This window comes from Chlorocebus sabaeus, chromosome X (assembly GCF_047675955.1).
Source record: "Chlorocebus sabaeus isolate Y175 chromosome X, mChlSab1.0.hap1, whole genome shotgun sequence".
Lineage (NCBI taxonomy): Eukaryota > Metazoa > Chordata > Mammalia > Primates > Cercopithecidae > Chlorocebus > Chlorocebus sabaeus.
The window spans coordinates 105,346,450-105,364,202 of NC_132933.1; the positions used below are offsets into that span (position 1 = coordinate 105,346,450).

At 44.3% G+C, this 17,753-nt stretch overlaps 1 protein-coding gene across 3 annotated transcripts in view; it reads right to left on the reverse strand.

Moving 5' to 3' along the window:
* Positions 1-243: 243 nt before the first annotated feature.
* ZNF157 (zinc finger protein 157) overlaps positions 244-17,753 on the reverse strand; it is a 49,505-nt gene continuing 31,995 nt past the window's right edge. For 2 of the 3 annotated variants that reach the window (XM_007991527.3, XM_007991526.3), the window contains exons 3-5: positions 5,691-5,817; positions 5,318-5,413; positions 244-3,701 (exon numbers count right to left, since the gene is read on the reverse strand). In XM_007991527.3, the coding sequence (XP_007989718.1) occupies positions 2,476-3,701; positions 5,318-5,413; positions 5,691-5,817 (1,449 nt within the window). In that variant the 3' untranslated portion in view covers positions 244-2,475. Of the gene's footprint in view, positions 3,702-5,317; positions 5,500-5,690; positions 5,818-17,753 lie in introns of those variants that run through there. The other variant, XM_007991528.3, reaches the window with a different exon arrangement.

Genomic DNA, 17,753 nt, shown 5'->3' on the forward strand with positions numbered 1-17,753 from the left:
GAGGCATGAGAATTGTTCCATCCCGGGAGGCAGAGGTTGCAGTGAGCCAAGATCACGCCATTGCACCCCAGCCTGGGCAACAAGAGTGAAACTCAGTCTCAAAAAATAAAAAGAAAAAAGAAAAGAGAGAGAGAGAAGAAAGAAAGAAAGAGAGAGAGAGAGAGAGAGGAGGTGAGGGGAGGGGAGGGGAAGGGAGGGGAGGGGAGGGGAGGGGAGAGGAGAGGAGAGGAGAGGAGAGGAGAGGAGAGGAGAGGAGAGGAGAGGAGAGGAGAGGAGAGGGAAAGAACAAAAGAAAGAAAGACAAACCACATTCATGGGAGCCAAGGCTCAAAGCCATTTCATACCTTTCAGATTGGCAATAATTTAAAGGACTGATAATAAGTGCTGCTGAATGGCAAAATGAAAACTTTCTCAAACTGCTCATGGGAGTATAAATTAATACAATTTGGAAGGGAAATGTCAACACTTAATAAAGTTAAAAAAAAACCTTCTGTATCAATCAGAGCCAACAAGGAGACAAAAACCACACTAGTTATTTTAACAGAGAGAACTTATAAATAATTTTAACTAGTTATGAGGTTGTAAACCAAGTAAGTGAAGAGACAAAAAGAGAACATTAAAGTTATCAGGGAGGTAGCAACTGCAGAAAACAGCTGGGCTGGCATAACAAAGGGAAGAAGTTGACAGTTTTTTTTGGAGACAGGGTCTTGTTCTGTTGCCCAGGCTGGAGTGCAGTGGCGCAATCATGGCTTACTGCAGCTTCAACCTCCAGTCTCAGACTCCCAAGTACCTGGGACCACAGGTGTCGTCCCATGCCTAGCTGATTTTTGAATTTTTTTGTAGAGATAGGGTTTCACCATATTTCCCAGGCTGGTCTTGACTCCTGAGCTCAAGCAATCCACCCATCTTGGCCTCCCAAAGTGCTGGGATTACAGGCGCGATCCACTACACCCAACCATAAGTTGAAATTAATAAAACTTAGAAGGAAAGAGGAGGGGTCCCACGTGGCTAGAATTCACATCTCTAAGGAGGTGACACCAGCCAGCTGATACTTGTGTCTCAGAGGGGATGGGCTACCATCTGTGAGTGCTGGAAAGCTGCAAAGTAGATTAAACCGCTGCTATGACAAGGAACTGCTGGTGTCTGAGTGAAGAAGCAATGCTGAGCAGACACTCCAATGACCAAGAGCTAATAGGAATAGAAAAAAAGGATCAAGTCCCTTCCTCCCTCTCCAGCCCCAAAGTGTATATCTAGTATCTCCTATTGGCAAGGCCCAACAGGGAGCAGTTGGCAAAGCCAAAATGTAGTTTGTAGAGTCACAAAGCACAGTCAAGAAGGGTGGGTTTGGAGCTGGGACACAATAGCTTAATAACCAGCACATTGCCTAAATCCTATGACCCATCAGTTCCACTTCTAGATTTAGACACTAAACTTGAAAAACATACAAATGTCTTTTACTATGGGAATGGAGAGATAAATGACTAGTCAGACCTATACTTATCAACAAGGACAGATCTTGGAAAGGTAACATTACATGAAAAAAGCAAGCTGCAGAACTTTAAATACAGTGTGATCTCATTTATGTAAAATTACATAAAGACAATATAGTAGTATGTATTGCACACTTCATGCTATACCAAAAAACTCACAGGAGATTGAAATTCTAAATGTTGAAAGGAAAACCTTTAGAGGAAAGTATAGGAGAATATTATCATCTTGAAACTGATAATATTAAAACATAAAACTTTAGCGGGGCACGGTGGCTCATACCTGTAATCCCAACACTTTCAGAGGCCAAGGTGAGTGGATCACCTGAGGTCAGGAGTTAGAGACCAGTCTGACCAACATGGTGAAACCCCATCTCTACCAAAAATACAAAAATCAGCCAGGCATGGTGGTGCACACCTGTAATCCCAGCTACTCAAGAGACTGAGGCAGGAGAATTGCTTGAACCTGGGAGGCAAAGGTTGAAATGAGCTGAGGTCATGCCATTGCACTCTAGCCTGGGCCACAGGGTAAGAGTCCATCTCAAAAAAAATAAAAAATAAATAAATAAATAAATAAATAAAACTTCAGCAGAAGAAAACAGATGACAAAATTTTAAAAACCAATGACAGTCTGGGAGAAGATATTTGCAACACACATGACTGGAAAAAAAAAAGGATTTTTATATTCTCATATGTTAAAAAACAACAACATTTAAACCAAAAAGCAAGAGATGAACAGCCCATTTGAAAACAATGAGCAGAGGACATGAACAGTCAATGCACAGAAAAAAAAACCCAAATAGCCAATCAACAGATAAGATGTTCACACACCACTAATTAGGGAAATCCGAATAAAAGCAATGAGCGATCCCCTAAGGGGATCAGGACATATTTTGATACAAATGTAGGTGCCAAATTTTCACAGGCTCACTGTGTGCCCTGGTGATCATATGCCCCAAGGAGCTTGATCCAATGGTGAGGGAAGTCTTCAGACAGAGGCTTTCTTCATTGTATAATGCCAGGACCGGCCTATGTGAGTTCTCTGATGTTCTGTGAGATGTGCTTTCCGGCAGAAAGCTTTCCCACATTCTTGACACTCAAAGGGTCTCTCTCCTGTGTGAATTCGCTGATGCTCAATGAGGCGTACTTTCACATAGAAGGCATTTCCACATTCACTACATTCATAAGGTTTCTCTCCTGTGTGAGTTCTCCGGTGTTGACAGAGGGATTTCTTCATACTGAAGATTTTCCCACATTCACTACATTCATAGGGTTTCTCTCCTGAATGCATCCTCTGATGTTCAATTAGGCGTGCTTTCACATAGAAAGCATTACCACACTCGTTACATTCATAAGGTTTCTCTCCTGTGTGAATTCTCTGATGGATCCCAAGAGATGAGTGCACCCTGAAAGATTTCCCACATTCATTACACTGATAGGGCTTTTCACCTGTGTGAGTTCTCTGATGATTATTGAGAGTCATCTTCATTCGGAAGAATTTCCCACATTCACCACACTCATAGGGTTTCTCACCTGTGTGAATTCTTTGATGCTGATTTAGGGATTTCTTTGCACGGAAGTTTTTCCCACACTCCCCACATTCATAAGGTTTCTCCCCTGTGTGAGTTCTGTGGTGTTGGGTAAGGGATATCTTTACACGAAATGTTTTCCCACATTCACTACATTCATAGGGTTTCTCCCCTGTGTGAGTTCTCTGATGAATTGTGAGGGTTGCCTTCTCAGAAAAGGTTTTCCCACATTCAGTACATTCATAGGGTCTCTCTCCAGTGTGTGTTCTTGTATGTAGGATGAGTTGTGACTTCCTGCCAAAAGATTTCCCACATTCATTACATTCAAAGGGTCTCTCCCCTGTGTGAGTTTTCTGATGAGCAATGAGGTATGATCTTGCACTGAAGGTTTTTGCACATTCACCACATTCATAAGGTCTCTCTCCTGTGTGTATTCTCAGATGTTCAACAAGATTTGATTTCCTGCAATAAGCTTTCCCACATTCATGACATTCAAAGTTTTTGTCTCCTGTGGGTGTTCTTTTACGTCTAACAAAGCCTGTTTTCTCACGGAAGGCTTTCCCGCATCCATTATATTCAACATTTTGATCCAAGGTTTGAATCTTCTGATGGTGAAGAAAGTCATTATCATGTCTGAGGGCATTATCCCCAACAGAACCATTGCCACACAGCAGTGAGAGAGATCCTTTAAAAACAAATCACAGCATGTCACTCATTTATGTAAAATCCCAAACTGGCTTCTCTTGTCACAGTATAAAATTAAACTCCTTAACACAACCTTTAAAACTCTATTCCAGCCGGGCACAGTGGCTCATGCCTGTAATCCCAGCACTTTGGGAGGCCAAGGTGGGCGGATCACTTGAGGTCAGGAGTTTGAGATCAGCCTGCCCAACATGGCAAAACTCCATCTCTACTGAAAATACAAAAATTAGCTGGCCATAATGGTGCCTGCCTGTAATCCCAGCTACTTGGGAGGCTGAGACAAGAGAATCACTTGAACCCAGGAGGTGGAAGTTACAGTGAGCCGAGATCGTGCCACTGCACTCCAGCCTGGGTGACAGAGTGAGACTCCATCTGAAAAATACAAACAAACAAACAAAAAAAACCCTCTATTTCCTAAAAGCACATATCAATATCTATCCTTCTTACCTTGCACTGATTTTCTTTTCACCATCAAACATATGATGTATTTATTTGTTTCTGGTCACTTTCCCCTACTATATTGTAATCTCCAAGAGAACAGAGATATTATTTTATTCACTACCAGTTTCCCACACCTAGAACATACCCAGCATATAACTGATACTCATTTAAAGTTTCATGGATGACTAAATGAATATATGAATGAATGCCTGATAACAGAAAGCATCCAAGGCAATGGAGGGAAGGAAGAATAAATGTTGCCAGGCGTGGTGGCTCATACCTCTGACCCTAGCACTTCCGGAGGCCATGGCAGGTGGATCACTTGAGCCCAGGAGTTCAAGACCAGCCTGGCCAACATAGTGAGATTCTGTCTCAACAAAAAAAATAATAATAATAATACAAAAATCAGCCAGGCATGGTGGTGTGCGCCTGTAGTCCCAGCTACTAGGGAGGCTGCCCTGCAAAGGTCACTTAAAACGGGGCAGTTGAGGTGTTAAGTTGAGGTTGAACCATGATTGCACCGTTGCACTCCAGCCTAGGCAACAGAGAGATACTCTGTCTCAAAAAAATAAAAGAATAAATGCTTAAGATGAGGTAGAGATAAATAAGGGTGGTAAATAACTTAAAAATCAAGATAAAGGCCAGGTGCGGTGGCTCACGCCTATAATCCCAGCACTTTGAGAGGCCAAGGCAGGTGGATCACTTGAGGTCAGGAGTTCGTGACCAACCTGGCCAACATGGTGAAACCCTATCTCTACTAAAAGTACAAAAATTAGCCAGGCGTGGTGGCACACACCTGTAATCCCAGCTGCTCGGGAGGCTGAGGCAGGATAATTGCTTGAGCCCAGGAGGCGGAGGTTGTGGTGAGCTGAGATCACACCACTGCACTCCAGTCTGGGTAACAGAGTGAGACTCCATCAAAAAAAAAAAAAAAAAAAAAAAAAAAAAAATCAAGATAAAACAGGAGAAAGCACTGAAGTTTGAGTGTGATATTAAGATGTGTGACTTTGGTATCTGAAGCATGTAGACCTTCCGTCCTTATTTTCAAAGAGCTAGGACCTCTAAAAAGAGATTCCTAGAAAGTGTTGCACCCTTTGACCTGAATTTCCGGGCTCTTATTTCCCCTATTTTCCATATGTCCAGTTCTTGCCCACTTACCTGAGTAACCATGGCCTGAAGATTCCTCCTCTAATATCCACAGCTCTTCTCCTCGCTCCAACTTGAAGATCATCTCTGGTTTGGCCACGCAGAGGCCTGTTAATGGGAAATGGCACAGGACGTGGGCCAAGTTGTCTGAGCTCTAGGGCCTCTGATGGAGGAGGAAGGTGCATCTTCATGAGCTGCACAAGGAAGGGGGCCCATTTAAAGCTTTCATTGGGGAAGTAAGAACACACACATTTTTCCTGGTGCCCTAAACTGATTACTCATCTGTGACTCTCAATATCATTAAACCCTCACAAGGCTGCACATGTTACAGCAACCAAGAAAGGAAACACATGCTCCTAGGAGTTACACGGACAATCATCCTCACCCACAGATGCCAGGTTGCTGTAGGTCTCTAGCATCACATCCTTGTGCATGGTCCTCTGAGCAGGGTCCAGTCTGTGCCACTCCTGTCGGGTGAAATCCACAGCCACGTCCTCGAATGACACGGACCCCTGTAATAACAATCTCCAGTGATCAGAATGGGACGCATGAAAAAGATGTGCAGGAATCTTCTCAATGGAGCCCTGTTGAAAGTTGACTAAAAAGAGCTACACTGGATACCTGATTTCATGTCTTGGTTGATATACTTTTGGGGTGGGGGATACCCAGAACAGCTCTGTTACTGTGTTAATTTATTAATGCATGAAGAAAAGACCACTGCACTCCTGAGTTAACACTATGTGCCTCAGTAAGCATATTTCTGGAAAACCAATAAAAAAACAAACACTATGTGTCCGGACATGTGCAAGTTGCTGGGTTAAAAAATGAAGAAGCGGCCGGGCGCGGTGGCTCAAGCCTGTAATCCCAGCACTTTGGGAGGCCGAGACGGGCGGATCACGAGGTCAGGAGATCGAGACCATCCTGGCGAACACGGTGAAACCCCGTCTCTACTAAAAATACAAAAAAAAAATTAGCCGGGCGAGGTGGCGGGTGCCTGTAGTCCCAGCTACTCGGGAGGCTGAGGCAGGAGAATGGCGTAAACCCGGGAGGCGGAGCTTGCAGTGAGCTGAGATCCGGCCACTGCACTCCAGCCTGGGAGATAGAGCGAGACTCCGTCTCAAAAAAAAAAATAAAAAAAAAAAAATGAAGAAGCAGTCTGGGCGCAGTGGCTCACACCTGTAATCCCAGCACTTTGGGAGGCCAAGCTGGGCAGATCGCCTGAGGTCAGAAGTTCAAGACCAGACTGGCCAACATGGTGAAACCCCATCTCTACTAAAAATACAAAAATTAGCTGGGCTTGCTGGTGAACATCTGTAGTCCCAGTTACTCAGGAGGCTGAGGCAGGAGAATCGCTTGAACCCAGGAGGCGGAGGTTGCAGTGAGCCAAGATCACACCACTGCACTCCAGCTTGGGTGACAGAGCAAGACTCCGTCTTGAAAAAAAAAAAAAAAAGAAGAAGCAGCAGCTGGCTGGGCATGGTGGCTCACGTCTGTGATCACAGCACTTTGGGAGGCCAAGGCAGGCAGATCACTTGAGGTTAGGAGTTCAGACTAGCCTGGCCAACATGGTGAAACCCCATCTCTACTACAAATAAAAAATAAAAATTAAAAATTAGCTGGGCATGGTGGAGGGTGCCTGCAATCCCAGCTACTCAGGAGCCTGAGGCAAGAGAATCACTTGAACTCAGGAGGTAGAGGCTGCAGTGAGCTGAGATTGTACCACTGCACTCCAGCCTGGGTGACAGAGAGACCCTGTCTCAAAACGAACAAACAAAATATATTTATACTTATAAACAATACAGAAGTGCTGTTCTGTGGGAGAAAGGGAGACAGTATTGCTCCCAGGATAACTGCATGAACAGCTGGGATGAGGCTGGAGCCACATATAGACATTAGCAAAACAGGATAGACAATGAGTTGATGGAAGAAAAATTGAGATTGATTTTAGAGTGTTTATGGAACATACTGACGGAGATGTCCAGCTGGAGCTCAGGAGAGAAGGCTAGCAGAGGCCAAGGTTTGGGGAGGGTAAGATCATTTCAGTACCAGCTGAAACCACCAGAATAAATTGGATAGCTAAGAAAGAGCACAGTTTGAGAGAAGCACCAAGTACAGAGTTTGAGGGAGCACCAATATGCTATGAAGGTTGCAGAGTAAATTCTTGATATGGTTTGGATCTGCATCTTCACCCAAATCTCATGTTGAATTGTAATCCCCAATGTTGGAGGTGGGGCCTGGTGGGAGGGGATTGGATTATGGGGGTAGTTTCTCATGGTTTAACACCATCCTCCCCTGGTGCTGTCATCGCCATAGTGAGTTCTCATGAGATCTGGTTGTTTAAAAGTGTGTGGCACCTGTGCCCCAATTCCTCCCGCTCTGGCTATGTAAGATGTGCCTGCTGTCTGGGCACAGTGGCTCACGCCTGTAATCCCAGCACTTTGGGAGGCTGAAGCAGGCAGATAGCTTGAGCCCAGGAATTTGAGCAGACTGGGCAACATGGCGAAATCCTGTCTCTACAAACAAACAAAAATTAGCTGGGCATTGTGGTGCATGCCTATAATCCCAGCTACTTGGGGGACTGAGGCAGGAGGATCACTTGAGCCCAGGAGGTCGAGGCTGCAGTGAGCCAAGATGACACCACTGCACTCCAGCCTGTGTGACAGAGCGAGATCCTATCTTACACACACACACACACACACACACACACACAAAGATATGCTGCCGGGCATGGTGGCTCACGCCTATAATCCCAGCACTTTGGAAGACTGAGGTGGGTGGATCACCTGAGTTCAGGAGTTTGAGACCAGCCTGGCCAACATGGTGAAACCCCATTTCTGCTATAAATACAAAAATTAGCGGGGCGTGGTGGTGCACACCTGTAATCCCAGCTACTCAGGAGGCTGAGGCAGGAGAATCGCGAATCACTTGAACCCAGGAGGCGGAGGTTGCAATGAGCTAAGATCATGCCCTTGCGCTCTAGCCTGGGTGACAAGAGTGAAACTCCGTTTAAAAAAAAAAAAAAAGTTATTTCTTCCTCTTTGCCTTCTGCTATGGATTGGAAGTTTCCTGAGGCCTCCCCAGAAGTCATTATGCTTTTTGTACAGCCTGCAGAACCATGAGCCAATTAAATCTCTTTTCTTTATAAATTACCCAGTCTCAGGTATTTCTTTATAGCAATGCAAGAACAGACTAATACAATTATTAGATGGTAGAAATAGAACCAGGAAAGTGTGGGGTCTTGGAAGGTAGGAGGGGAGACAGTTTCAAGTAACAGTGCCATTTCCAGTTTAAAGTGATAGGTAAGAAATGAGCCAGGTATGGTGGTGCAGGCCTGTAATCCCAGCTACTCAGGAGGCTGAGGCAGGAGAATTGCTTGAACTCGGGAGGTGGAGGTTGCAGTGAGCCAAGTTCCATCTCAAAAAAAAAAAAAAAAAAAGAAAGAAAGAAAAGAAAAGAAACGGAAGATATATTACTATATACCTCCAACGACATTAAAATGAGAATAAGAGAATGCCACGAACATCTTTATTCACATAAATTCACCAACTTAGATGAAATGGACCAATTCCATGAAATACATAAAACACCAAAACTTACCCAAAGAGAAACTGACAACTGAATGGAATATCAATTAAAGAAACTGAATTTGTGGTTTAAAACCTTCCAAAAAAGAAATTCCCAGGCCTTGATAGTTTCACTAGTAAATTCTACCAAATATTTAAGGAATACATCAGTTCTATACAATCCTTCCTCTTCCATTTTCTAGACAAGGACACTTCTCATTTTATGAGGCCATCATTATCCTGATTACAACATCAGACAAAGACATGACAAGAAAAGAAAATTGCAGTCCAATATCCCTTATAAACATAGAAGTAAAAAGCCTCAACAAATATTAGCAAATCAAATCCAGCAACATACGTAAACACATAGCATGATCAGTTGGTGTTTATCCAGAGAACGCAAGGTTGGCTGAACATTTTTAAATCAATCAATATAATCCACCATGTTAAGAAACTAAAACAGAAAAACCACACAATCATCAATTGATACAGAAAAGTCATTTGACAAAATTCAACATTCATTCCTGACAAAAAACTCTCATCAAAGTAGGAATGGAAGGAAACTTCTTTAACCCGCTAAAGATCATCTACCAAAAACCTACAGCTAACATCATACGTAATGAAAAAGACTGAATGTTTTCCCTAGAAGATCAGGAAAAAGGCGAGAGACGTCCACTTTTACGAATCCTATTCGAAATCAAAATCCTACTCAAAGTTCTACTTTAGTGAAATCAGGCAAGAAAAAGGAAATAAAAGGCATATAACCGGTTGGAAAGAATAAATAAAACTGTCTCTGTTCTCACACAACATGATTGTCTATGTAGAAAATCCCAAGGAATCTACAAAGAAGCTCTTAGCAAGACTGCAGGACACAAAGTCAACTCATCAAAGTCAATCATGTTTTGGCTGGGCATAGTGGCTCACACCTGTAATCCCAGCACTTTGGGGAGCCCAGGCAGGCATATCACCTGAGGTCAGGAGTTCAAGACCAGCCTAGCCAACATGGCGAAACCCTGTCTCTACTAAAAATTTTAAAACCTAGCCAGGTGTAGTGGTGCATGCCTGTAATCCCAGCTACTCAGGAGAGGAGGCTGAGGCAGGAGAATCGCTTCAACTGGGGAGGTCAAAGTTGCATTAAGCCAAGATCGTGCCACTATACTCCAGCCTGGGTGACAGAGTGAGACTCTGTCTCAAAAAAAAAAAAAAGAGAGAGAGAGAGAAAGAAATACAGTAAATGTAATATATACACACAGTAATTACAACATAAAATAAAATGAGAGAATTGAGACCAAGCTTAACAGTAATGTGAATAAATACAAATGGGCTTAATTCACTTATTACAAGAAAAAGGGGGGCAAATGTGGTGGCTCACACCTATAATCCTAGCACTTTGGGAGGCTGAGGCGGGAGGACTGCTTGAGGCCAGGAGTTCAAGATCAGCCTGGCCAACATAGGAAGACACCATCTCTATTTATTTAAAATAATAATAATAATATTTTTAATAAAATATTAAAGCTAAACTATGAGGACACAAAGGCAAAAGAATGATACAATGGACTTTGGGGACTGAGAAGAAAGGGTGGGAGGGAGGTGAGGGACAAAAGACTACACATTGGGTATACAGCTTGGGTGATGGGTGCACCAAAATCTCAGAAATCACCACTATAGGACTTATTCATGTAACCAAACACCAACCATTCCCCAAAACCTACTGAAATAAAAAAGAAACTGAAAAATAAAAATGAAAAAATCTAAAAATATGTAAAAGCTACGTTTTCCATGTAAAGTCAGCAAAGTATCAAAGACAACTGCATTTAATTACTATTACATATGTCTGGCTGGGCTATTCTGTTGATGGGTCAGCAATATTTAGGTGCATAATAAAGTAAAAACATATACAATCAAAAAATAAATAAATAAAATAAAAAGGGTTTAACATTGCCTCATAAAGCAAAGCCCAGCACTATGCTGCATACAAGAGACATGCTTAAAACACATTCATGCAAAAGGCTAAAATTAAAAGGTTTGGACAAAAATTTACCAAATGCCTAATAAACCTGCACATGTTCCTGATGCGGTTTGGCTCTGTGACTCCATCCAAATCTCATGTTGAATTACGATCTTCAGCATTGGAGGAGGGGCCTGCTGGAAAGTGATTGGAACATGGGGGTAGATTTCCCTCTTGTTCATTTTTTTTTTTTTTAAGACAGAGTTTTGCTCTTGTTGCTGAGGCTAGAGTGCAGCGGCGCCATCTTGGCTCACTGCAGCCTCCACCTCTGGGGTTCAAGCGATTCTCCTGCCTCAGCCTCCTGAGTAGCTGGGATTACAGGCGCATGCCACCATGCCCAGCTAACATTTTGTATTTTTAGTAGAGATGGGGTTTCATCATGTTGGCCAGGCTGGTCTCGAATTCCTGACTTCAGGTGATTCACCCACCTTGGCTTCCCAAAGTGCTGGGATTACAGGTGTGAGCCACCACGCCCGGCCTCCCCCTTCTTCTTGTGATAGTGAGAGTTCTCACAAGATCTGGTTGTTTGGTGTGTGGCACTTCCCCCTTTGCTCTCTCTCTCCTGTTGCCATGTGAGACATGCCTTGCTTCTCCTTCACCTTCCACCATAATTGTAAGTTTCCTGAGTCCTCCCCAGAAGCAGAAGCCTGTCCAGCCTGTGGAACCATAAGTCAATTAAACCTCTATTCTTTTTTTTTTTTTTTTTTTTTCAGACGGAGTCTCACTTAGTCACCCAGGCTGGAGTGCAGTGGCGTGATCTCGTCTCCGCCTCCCGGGTTCACACCATTCTCCTGCCTCAGCCTCCCAAGTAGCTGGGACTACAGGTGCCTGCCACCACGCTCGGCTAATTTTTTGCAATTTTAGTAGAGACGGGATTTCACTGTGTTAGCCAGGATGGTCTCAATCTCCTGACCTCATGATCCGCCCACCTCGGCCTCCCAAAGTGCTGGGATTACAGGCATGAGCCACCGCACCTGGCCTAAACGTCTATTCTTTACAAACTACCCAGGTCGTTCTTTATAGGAGTGTGAGAACAGACTAATACAGTACCCGAATCTAAAATAAAAGTTAAAAAAAAAATTTTTTAAATAGATAATAAATAAACAAAGTCAAGACAATAGAGAATAAGAATAATATCCAGGACACTTGGTTAGGAATTAGAGAAAGCTAAAAGTGAGCTGAGATCACACCACTGCACTCCACCCTGGGCAACAGAGCAAGACTCTGTCTCAAAAAAAAAAAAAGGAATGCAAGAAGAAATATAAATATTCTCTAATGGGAGACTTTTAACATACCATTCACAGAATGAGACAGATTAAATGGACAAAATATGAGTAATAATATAAAGAACCTAAACCACATAATCAGTAAGGTTGATCTTTTGGATGTATATATATTGAACACCACACCCTGATCATATAGAATATACTTTTTCTCACATAAAATATTCACAAAACTTGGTCAAATACTAGGGCACAAAGAAAACAACCTCAGAAGATTCCTTAAGATATATATATTACAAACAACACTGATCACAATCAATAAAACAAAATTAATAGTTAGAAATTGACAAGCTGCTTCTAAAATTCATATGGGAATTAAAAGGGCCTAGAACATGGCCGGGCACGGTGGCTCAGGCTTGTAATCCCAGCACTTTGGGAGACCCAGGCGGGCGGATCACGAGGTCAGGAGATCGAGACCATCCTGGCTAACACGGTGAAACCCCGTCTCTACTAAAAAATACAAAAAAACTAGCCGGGTGAGGTGGCGGGCGCCTGTAGTCCCAGCTACGCGGGAGGCTGAGGCAGGAGAATGGCGTAAACCCGGGAGGCGGAGCTTGCAGTGAGCCGAGATCCGGCCACTGCACTCCAGCCTGGGCGACAGAGCAAGAGACTCCGTCTCAAAAAAAAAAAAAAAAAAAGGGCCCAGAACAGCCAAAGCAATTTTGAAAAGGAAGAAAAAAGCTAGAGGATTTATAGTACCTAATTCCAACACTTACTATAAAGCTACAGTTCTCGGTCAGGCATGGTGGCTCTTGCCTGTAATCCCAGAACTTTGAGAGGCCAAAGCAGGAGGACTGCTTGAGCCCAGGAGTTCAAGATCAGCAACATAGTGAGACCCTATCTCTCCAAATATAAAAAGTTAGTGGGTGTGGTGGTGCACACCTGTGGTCCTAGCTACCTGGGAGGCTGAGGTGGGAGGTTTGCTTGCGGCAGGGAGGTGGATGCCTTAGTGAACTGTGATTGTGCCACTGCACTCTGGCCTGGGCAACATAGTGAGATCCTGTCTCAAAAAACAAAAAACTGAAGAGCAAGCTGGGACTGACTTACATACAATAGTGACATACATGACCAACAGAGGTGGTTGATAAATGCAACAAAAATCCAAGGACCCACTCAAATGGTGAAATTCTTAGGAATAATCTGGGCAGGATCCACCCCTAACATTCCCCAACCAACAAAAAAATGAACTGCTGTCACTGCTTACTACCCCTGGTACTACGCGAGAAACACAGTACCTAATCAAGTTACTTGTCATTTGCAGGATGCATGTTCCACATCTGAGAATATTGCTAGCTTCCCTCCATTAAACAACACAAAAGAAGCCCACATTTAAGCAGGCTATGTCTGAATTGCAAAGAGCAGAAGCTCTCTTGATGCTTTTGAGCACTTATATAAGATCCACATGCAGACATGATTTTGAAAATGTCTGCAACTTGTATTTATAGAGACTGGAGATTGTGGCAAAAGCCCGTGAGTGCTACCCAACAGCAATGGCTGAGGTTTTGGATCAGAGAATTTCCAGATGTGGTGGTATGGTGATTTTTTTGTGAATGAAAGATATAAAATAATCTTGAAACCTGAAATACCCATAATGTCCTAGGTGATGTCAGAGAAACATTCTAATGAAGAAGGTAATGCCCAGAAGAGTTCCATAATATAATGGAAACAGTTTATACGAGAACATACTACTGGAGGAGTGCAAGGCAGTACTCATCGTATTCAGCATTTCCTCTACAGCCAACTTCGAAACCACCAGAGGAACTGACAGCTCCTACTGCCACATGGATGGCACCCTAGGAACAGCTCTCATGACTGAGCACAGGGTCTCGTGCCTGTAGTCCCAGCACTTTGGGAGGCCGAGATGGGAGGACCGCTTTAGGCCAGGAGTTCAAGACCAGCCTGGAGAACATAGGGAGAATCCATCTCTACAAAAAATACAAAAAATTAGCCAGGCATGGCGGCACATGCCTGTAGTCCCAGCTACTCAGGTGGCTGAGGCAGGAGAATCACCTGAGCCCAGGAGGTTGAGGCTGCAGTGAGCCCTGACAGCACCACTGCTCTCTACCTTGGTTACAGAGCAAGGCTCTGTCTTGAAAAAGAAAGAAAAGAAACAGAAGATACTATACCAATTTAGACTGCCATGTTACATTTCTTCAGATCAAGGAACACACCTTACAGCACATAGTATCCAACAATGGGCAAAAAGATAAAACATCAAATGGACATATTATATTGCATATCATCCTCAGAGTTGTAGTTTGGCACATAATTGGAATGGACAGTTGAACACTTGTCAAAGGCTGGGTGCAGTAGCTCATGCCTATAATCCCAGCACTTTGGGAGACCGACTTGGGAGGATCCCTTGAGCCCAAGAGTTTGAGATGAGCCTTGGCAACATAGCTAGATCCTGTCTCTAAAATAATAATAATAATGAGAGAGAGAGAGAGAGAGAGAGAGAGAGAGAAGGCCGGGCATGGTGGCTCATGCCTGTAATCCCAGCACTCTGGGAGGCCAAGGCAGGCAGATCACCTGAGGTCAGGAGTTCAAGACCAGCCTGACCAACATGGCAAAACAGTCTCAACTAAAAATATAAAAATTAGCTGGGTGTGGTGGTGTGCAACTATAGTCCCAGCTACTTGGGAGGCTGAGGCATGAGAATCACTGGAACCCGGGAGGCAGACGTTATGGTGAGCCGAAATTGTGCTACTGCACTCCAGCCTGGGTGACAGAACGAGACCCTATCTCAAAAAAAAAAAAAAAAAAGAGAGACAGAGAGAACAGAAAGTGGGCAACGTGGCTCACGCCTTAATACCAACACTTTGGGAGGCTGAGGCGGGAGGATCACTTGAGGTCAAGAATCTGAGGCCAGCCGGGGCAACATAGGGAGACCACATCTCTACCAAAAAATACAAAAATTAACTAAGCATGATGGTGTACGCCTGTAGTCCCAGCTACTCAGGAGGCTGAAGTGGGAGGATGGCTTCAGTTCTGGAGGTTGAGGCTGCAGTGAGCCAAGGTCACACCACTGCACTGCAGCCTGGGCAACAGATCCAGATCCTAACTCAAAAAAAAAGAGAGAGAGAGAGGAGACATGGGCCTAAAGAGCTGGCTTACACACCTTCCTAAGTTTGTGCTCACAGTCAACATGAGCAGAATCAATGGAACATTCTTTTTTTTTTGAGGCAGAGTCTCGCTCTGTCGCCCAGGCTGGAGTGCAGTGGCGCAATCTTGGCTCACTGCAACTTCCGCCTCCCAGGTTCACGCCATTCTCTTGCCTCAGCTTCCCGATTAGCTGGGACTACAGGCACCTGCCACCACGCCCAGCTAATTTTTTGTATTTTTTAGTAGAGACGGGGTTTCACTGTGTTAGCCAGGATGGTCTCGATCTCCTGACCTCGTGATCCGCCCACCTCAGCTTCCCAGAGTGCTGGGATTACAGGCGTGAGCCACCGCACCCGGCCAATGGAACATTCTTGTTAGATAGATTCTGAGATTCCTCCACTTTTCCGAGAGATGAGGTGTAAAGGTGATGGGGGAGGATCCTAATATGACTATACAATTCTCCCCTATATTACCTAAACTATCTTTCTTACTGCTTGTTGCAATGGTTCCAGGACCAGGGCTACAACTGTGGGTGCTGGAAGCAGATATGATCCTCAGCAAGAATCTGTAACTATACTTTAAAAAATATATATGCCAAAATTCCTATGGCCCTAATGAGATAGATCGTGCCTTCACCCCATCTGACAAAATTGAGGTTGACAGTGAATCCAGATGCACTGTCTAGTGGTTGAGATACCCCATGAGTTCAGTACCAATATAACCATATGCTATATGAATGGGAAAAGACCAACGGGGAGGCATTTGCTAGATCAATATTGCTGCCAGCAACCTCGACCAGAACAGTGTGTGGGTAGAAATCAGTGACAAATAGAGAGAAACAGAAGGAATAGGCCAGACGTAGTGGCTCACACCTGTAATCCCAGCACTTTGGGAGGCTGAGGCGGGTGGGTCACCTGAGGTCATGAGTTCAAGACCAGCCTGGCCAACATGGTGAAAGCCTGTCTCTACTAAAAATACAAAAAGTAGTGGGCGCCTGTAATCCCAGCTACTCGGGAGGCTGAGGCAGGAGAATCGCTTGGGCCTGGGAGGCAGGGGCTGCAGTGAACTGAGATCGCGCCATTGCACTCCAGCCTGGGCAACAAGAGTGAGACTTTGTCTGAAAAAAAAAAAACAAAACAAAAATTAGCTGGGTGTGTTGGCACGAGCCTGTAATCCCAGCTACTTGGGAGGCAAAGGCAGAAGAATTGCTTGAAACCATGAGGTGGAGGTTGCATTGAGACGACATTGTGCCACGGCACTCCAGCCTCCAGCCTGAGAGACAGAGTAAGACTCTCTTAAAAAAAAAAAGAAAAAGAAAAAAAAAGAAAGAAAAGAAATAATAGCTGAAAGTAAAGGAATGAATACATGGGTTATGCAACAAAGGAAATCCACCATCACGGTATTCTACAAAGCATTGCTTCTGACCAAGGAACTTATTTCATAGCAAAAGCAGTGGGGCAATGGGACCATGCTTATGGAATTCACAAGTCTCACTATGTTCCTCACCCTGCTTTTTGAAGACTCAGTTACAGTGCCAACTAGGTGACAATACCTTGCCGGGCTGGGGCAATGTCCTGCAGGAGTCTGAATATTCTCTGAATCCACATTTAATATATGGTGTGATTTCTCCCATAGCCAGGATTCACAAGTCCAGGAATCAAGGGGGCAAAAATGCAAATGGCTCCCAGCTACTCAGGAAGCTGAGGCAGGAGAATCACTTGAACCCGGGTGGCAGAGGTTGCAGTGAGCTGAAGTCGCGCCACTGCACTTCAGCCTGGGCAACAGAGCAAGACTCCGTTTCAAAAAAAAAAAAAAAAACCCACAAAAACAAACAGAAATGCAAATGGCACTACTCACTATTACCCCTAGTAACCCACTAGTAAAATTTTTATTTCCTACCTTCGTGATCTTATGCTCCACTGGTATAGGGGTCTTTGTTCCAAAAGGAGGAAAGCTTTCACCAACGCACACAACAGTGATTTCATTGAACTGGAAGCTAAGACTGCCACATGGCCACTTGAGGCTTCTCATGCCTCTGAGGTAACAGGAAAAGAAGGGAGTTGCTGTATTGGCTGGAGCATCTGATCCTAACTACCAAGATTAAATTGACTTGCAGCAGGGCACGATGGCTCACGCCTGTAATCCCAGCACTTCGGGAGGCCAAGACAGGCAGATCACTTGAGGTCAGGAGTTCTAAGCTACCCTGGCCAACATGGTGAAACTCCGTCCTTACTAAAAATACAAAAATTAGCCAGGCGTGGTGGCAAGCACCTGTAGTCCCAGCTACTTGGAAGGCTGAGGCAGGAGAATCGCTCGAACCCAGGAGGCGGAGGTTGCAGTGAGCCGAGATCGCGCTGCTGCACTCCAGCCTGGGTGACAGCAAGACTCCATCTCAAAAAAAAAAAAAAAAAAGTAGGCAGGCATGGTGGCACATGCCTGTAATCCCAGCTACTTGGGAGGCTGAGGCAGGAGAATCATTTAAACCTGGGAGG